The sequence below is a fragment of the Helianthus annuus genome, chromosome 11 (assembly GCF_002127325.2).
Source record: "Helianthus annuus cultivar XRQ/B chromosome 11, HanXRQr2.0-SUNRISE, whole genome shotgun sequence".
NCBI classification, from domain to species: domain Eukaryota; kingdom Viridiplantae; phylum Streptophyta; class Magnoliopsida; order Asterales; family Asteraceae; genus Helianthus; species Helianthus annuus.
In genome coordinates, this window is record NC_035443.2 from 164,262,223 (window position 1) to 164,268,649 (window position 6,427).

Genomic DNA, 6,427 nt, shown 5'->3' on the forward strand with positions numbered 1-6,427 from the left:
GAACAACCCTTTAGTTATCTTCATTTATGACATTTGCTTCCTTGATGCGTTTGTGTGTTTCATCTCAACCTTTTTTTTGACACGCATTACACGTCATTTATAAAGGTTTATTTTCTAGTAATGTAAATCGTTTGAAATTTCTAACTGGATCCTTCAAACTTTTAAGATTTGAACAAAGATATGTTAGTATACGAAACCTATACGTTTAGGTAAATTGGTTTACCTAGCTGTGTACATACTTTGTTTTCTTTCTCTCTAATTATAGAATGTTACATGAATACATTGTGTAGTTTTGTTCGATCTTCATAAATCTATCTAGTTTCACACCTAGGTCTATTGAAAGAAATCACTTTAGTCGTGTGTTCTTTAAAAGGACACGACTAGCCATCTGTTGTGATAAATCTTCAATATCTTCTCTTTACACTTGATTTCATCAAAAATCACTCTTTCTTATTTTTATGGAAATAAGCTAGCAAAAATAATAAATATAAATAATCAAGAGCGTCAAATTATATATAAAATATTTTCAGTCAGCTTGTCCTCAAGTAATCAACTCAACTCAATATGATGACGGGAGACATAGTGGTCAAGTAGGCATTTTATAAAACAAGCACAAAATTTTTATAAAATTATATTTTTCCAGTAATTAATTAAATTTATTACTTTTCATTAACAATTTATATCAAACATTTTCCATACTTAAAAAGTCATGACCTCAATTAAAAGAAAGACTATCATTTATGAGTAAAGCATATATAATTATTACGCTTAAATATGTCAAAATTTTCATCATTCAAACGAAAATGGTGTAATAATACGATTATGTACATAAGTAATAATTGCTCAAAGCCACAATATATTTTCTCTTATATTATATTATGCAAACAAGACCCATTAAATAGTATTATCGATTCATTTACTATGCGTCTAGCAAAAGTTTACTGGTTTTGAAAATTAAAACTAACTTCAACGCCCCGTTAAGACAACACAGTTCTTGAGACAGAAGTAGGACGGACCTGTGTCTTGCGGGTGTGTATCAACCGTCTGTTGTGAAGTACACCTTTCAGAAAAAAAAAAAAAAAAAAAAAAAAAAAAAAAAAAAAACTTCAGCTCAATAAAAATTATAAGTTTATAACAAGATAAAATAATTTAAACTAATACATGGCGTGGGAACGATAGTTTTTTGTCCAAGTTTTGTATAACGGAAAGCTATAGAAGTTCGATTATCCCAGAAAATTAAAGTTAAAGAAGCCAGATACATAAATTTAAAGCAAGAAAAATTTGCAAGAAAGCAATGGAAACGTATCTACTTGCATTTTTATATTCGATTTTTTAGTCAAACTTTTATTTGAAAAAGTTCATGTTTGATTCGGAATCATGTTACGATGCATGGTTTATGCTTTTACACTACTCATCGTAATTCTGAACCAGTTATCAAGTTGGAAGATTGTTTAATTATAAAACTATTGACCCTAAGAATATTAGTTTTGCGATGGATATAAATTTGTCGTGAATCTGAAACCGTACAAACTTTGTTCTTTATGTAATTAACCTCAGGTAACTAATTACACTAATAATATTTATTGATTTAAATAAAGTACCACCTATGCTTCTTTACATGAATTATTATTGTTCTCTATTTCATAGCGGACCTCATCATAACTGCAAACGTTACACAACCATGGTAAGCAAAACAACCCATGTTATTGCAACATATTTCCATGCTACTGAAGTCGTGTTCATTTCTTTCAACTTTTTAATCAAATCAACCCCTTTCCTTCGGATTCTTGATCTCCTGGGGCAATTCTTAATCATTTCAATATAAGTTTGCATGTCATGAACACATAGAATGTCCTCTATCTTGAATAATTCCATCATGTTCACAACTTTTGTAACTCTTGTATCTATCATGATCCCCGATGTTTCGTCTTCATATGACTTCAGACAGTCGAGTACCAATTCAATTCCGACGTGGGCATAACAAGCACTCCTCCAAGTATTCAAGGACTCATTGAATATAACCCCTGGGAGTTTTGTTATAGGATCGTTTGCGTTAACGATCCTGAGAACTTTCACTCCCAATTCTTCACACCTTTCCTTGAAATGGATATTCCCAACCCTTGGTCCCGCAAATGAAAAAACGGTTAATGGGACCGAGGGTGGTTTCAGGCCAATTTCTGCTATGTCATACGCAAGTAGCAGGGCCAATGAGCTACCCATGCTATGCCCTGCTAACGTTATGCTTAATTCTTCATTTTTATATTTTCTTAAAAGCCGAGAAATTTCTGAAAGAAGTTGTTCTCGACAACTTCCAAGACCAAATCTATTGTTGGTCTCAGAAGAAGTATACAGGTTGAGGAAACCAGCCTCAACCATGATATCAGGTTTGGGATCATTAGGATCCAACCTTGCAGGAGATAGCGAACTCATTAAGTTCGCTATCCATTCCTGATAAGTAACTGTCCCACGGAAAGTTACCAAAATATCCCTCCTCCCAATCCTTTTCACCTCCTCGTCCGACGACACCGCAATATACCCTACCCACCGGGCACACGAACCACCATTTTGGATTGGAATGCTGATGTTAGCGGTGACATAAACATATTTTGTAACCGCATAACCACAGTCTCCCCACCCTACCTCTAAAAACATTCGGTTCTTGTTGTGCTTGCAATTCAAGTAGCGTTTGGAATTAGGGTTCAGATCAAAAGCGTCGTAGCATGCAGTGACAAACTTGCCATAACGGATTATTTCACCTTGGAGAAGAGGATTTAACGGTTGGATGAGATTTTCCCAGTTGTTTAAGCCTTGAACATCCCTCCAGTTAAGAGGTAAACTAGCAGAATTGTTACAAACCCTAACTGATGAAAGTGATGAGGGTAAAGAGGTAATTGTAACAGTACAGCAACAGATCTTCTTGGTGACATTAGGTCTGAATGAATGCAGTTTTTCATGGCTGATGGTATTTAAAGGATTAATTAGTGGGAACTTATAAAGATTCATGCAGCAATTGTTTATCACGTTAGGGAGTGATTTAGACGCCATGAAACAGCAGGTTGCTCAGAGAGAAAGATTGATATATTAATGGAATCTGAAGCATGTTCAGCAAGATTTTGACTATTATGTTAAGCAAAGCTCAGCAATGGAGACCATATATATAATTATGCATATGTGTAATTGCGTACAGGCTGACAGGCTCATATTGGGCGATGAGGTTAGATCCTTAAAAATATAAAAAAATTAATTAATTCACAGCCATCAGTTCAACGCCTTTAGTTGGCATCAAGAGGTCGAAAAAATTATGTTGTAATAAAGTCGCACAACTTTAGTTAGTAAATATAAACATGATTTTTTAACAAGTTTTTTTCAAATGACTGCGTATGGGTAAAATATATAAAACGGTACTTTAGTTTTTATTTAAAACAGAAGCCTTTTTTCGTTTTGTTACTAACATGTATTCAACTAATAATTTTGATTACATTGGGATTTATAGTAGGTTCATAACTAATCATAACTACTAATCGTGTACTATAGGGATGAACTCGGTACCGGTACAGTTATTGGTATCGAAATGCCAATCCTGAAAATCGTCAAAATATGGTACTGATACTAAAAATTCTCGTTATGGTACGTTGCATTACCGGTATTAGAAGGTACGAAACGGTAAAATACCACTACCAAACAGAAAATACTGACCTAGAAAACACCAAAAAGTGGGTATTAAATCGGTATCAAAAATAATTTGGAACAGAAAATTAGGTACTAGTACCTGATACCAAATACTCGTCACAAGTCGATCTAGTCAATTAACCACTTACGCCTGTGTGGTGTGCAACATCATGTTCAACTCAGATTAAGACTGGACGATCCACACGCCGATCAGTCAGTCCAAGCTATCATCGTCTCTCGAAAGTCATGGACCAGGACACTCTTGTCTCTCCTTCCCCTTGATAGAAATTGGCTTCCTTTTCCATATACAGTTCATGGTCATGGCCATCGCACCTTCTCTTTTCTTTTTTTTTTTAGGGTTGTTCAAAAGGTTCACATCTTGCCGTTTGCTTAAAAAATCTCCAAAGCTGCCTGGTCTTAAATGAGAACAAGCGAGCCCGGACCAAGGTACGTTCGGTTCGTGGCTTGCTCATGAGTTGGCTCATTGACTAATTTAAATTAAGGGTTATTGGATTTTATCACCTCTAACTATTGGCTATTAGCCGCTGCCACTGCCAACTATCACTTTGACGTCCGCCACCCCCCAACTTAACACTTAGTTTGTTCTGCCATCACGTCGTTAACTGATCACTACCTTTTGAGCTTGTTACTATACTTTTCGGGGTGTCCAAAGATCCCTAAAACCTTCCTAAGATACCTATAACACCCCAAAAAGTATAAAACATGATCAAAAGTTAGTGTTTAGTTATCAACGTGGTGACAGAACACACTAAGTGTTAAGTCGGGATGACGGGCTTCAAAGTGATAGTCGAGGGTAGCAGCGGCCAATAGCCAATAGTTAGGGGTGATAAAATCCAATAACCCTTTATCTATATATATATATATATATATATATATATATATATATATCCATAATAAATGATATAATTATCCTAAACATAAAAATATATAAATAAAAAGATTGTTTATTAGGAGTTCTGCGAGTTTTGTAAAAATTTATGGTTCTGAAATAATCTTCACCATATATATATATATATATATGTTCAAAAGAAAACCCCTTTGAATTGTAAGAACTTAGAAAACTCCGACTTCTCTTGTGAGTTTCACCCTCATTTTTTGTACACACGTAGGTTAAAATGTTACAAACACAACTGTAAAAATAAAATTAAAGCGACGTTTTTAGCCTTTTTACGCTTCTATAAAAAATTGTTGACGTTAGCATTTACACCAACTGTAAGGTATTTATGTGTGGTGGAAAGCAACATAGACTATATATATATATATATGGTAAGGTTCATGCGAGAACCACCCTTATTGCGAGAACCAATGTGAACACAAAATAAAATCTAAAAAAAATCAAAAAAAGCACTCAAAATTTTTTTTAATATTTTTCTTTAAAAAATCGCTATATTTAGTTACCATAAAAAATAAATAAATTTTCGAATAACAGTTATCCATGCACATGTGCATATGTATCATTACTTCGACCAATTCGGTAATACGTTATCAGAAATAGACAATTGCACTTTAATTTGCAATGTCATTCTTAATACACTACTTTTTACATTACCAATATTCAAAATGCACATGTGCATCATTAGGTATAACTATGATCTAACGTGTTTTGGTACAAAAAGTTTGTGATTTTGAATGGAGAAGTAGGCCTATATACATGTTTTTTGGTTAGTTATATCTAGTGGTTGATGGTTTGGTTATAGTTGTCAATTTATGATGTAATATGTTGATTGGATGGTATAAATGGTTTTACATACATGTAATAAAGTGAAAATACTGGTAATGGTATTGTATTATGGATGGTATGAGGTAATGGTATTCTATTATGGATGGTAGGAGGTAATGGTAGTGTATTATGGATGGTATGATAGATGAAAGTGAAAGTGTATTCAAAATAGTGTACCAAAACACCTTATTTCATGTTTATAGATATAGATGCACATGTGCATTTCTAATATTGGTAATGTAAAAAGTATTGAATTACACATGGTAGTGTAATGCAAATGTCTAATAGTTGTAATGAACTACGGAATTATTCAAAGAAATGGCAAAAATGCACATGTGCATGTGTGTGTATTATGGATGAAATTATAGATGAAAAAGAAAGTAGTGTACCAAAACACTTTATTTCATGTTGACGCACATGTGCATTTCTAATATTGTTAACGTAAAAAGTAGTGTATTACACGTGGTAGTGTAAATGAAAGTGCAATTGTCTAATATTTGTAATAAATTACGAAATTTGTCAAATAAATGATACAAATGCACATGTGCATGTCTAATATTTGTAATATTTTTTTTACATTAAAATCGTTACTTTTAGAAAAAAAAATTGTGTGTTTTTTAAAAATAAATTTAAAAAAAAAATTGGCTACTAAAAGTAGCGATTTTTTATAAAAAAATATTAAAAAGAATATTTTTTTGTGTGTTTTTTAGGTATTTTTGGTTATATTCACATTAGTTCTCGCGATAAAGGGTGGTTCCTAACGGATCCTTCTTCTATATATATATATAGAGAGAGAGAGAGAGAGAGAGAGAGAGAGTTGATTTTTAAAGATTTTATGTAAAAGAAAACTTTAAAAAAAACCTTCTGTAAGGACAACTTATCACAGCTCGTAGAAGTTTTCACACACACACATATATATAGTGAAAATTTTAAATATAAAGACTCTTAACATGCGGCGATACGCTACCGCCAATATAACCTGCGTAATTAGACAAATGTCGTGTGTAATTATGCATT

The 6,427-nt window shown here is 33.0% G+C and overlaps 1 protein-coding gene across 1 annotated transcript; it reads right to left on the bottom strand.

Annotated features, from left to right (window-relative positions):
* Nucleotides 1–1,671: 1,671 nt before the first annotated feature.
* LOC110943749 (galactolipase DONGLE, chloroplastic) lies at nt 1,672–3,045 on the bottom strand. The gene has a single exon (XM_035980150.1). It carries the CDS (start codon nt 3,043–3,045, stop codon nt 1,672–1,674), a length of 1,374 nt encoding a protein of 457 aa, XP_035836043.1.
* Nucleotides 3,046–6,427: the final 3,382 nt, after the last annotated feature.

Excerpts from the sequence above, each read along its gene's own strand:
- LOC110943749 (XM_035980150.1), bottom strand. The coding sequence starts at position 3,045 with ATGGCGTCTAAATCACTCCCTAACGTGATAAACAATTGCTGCATGAAT.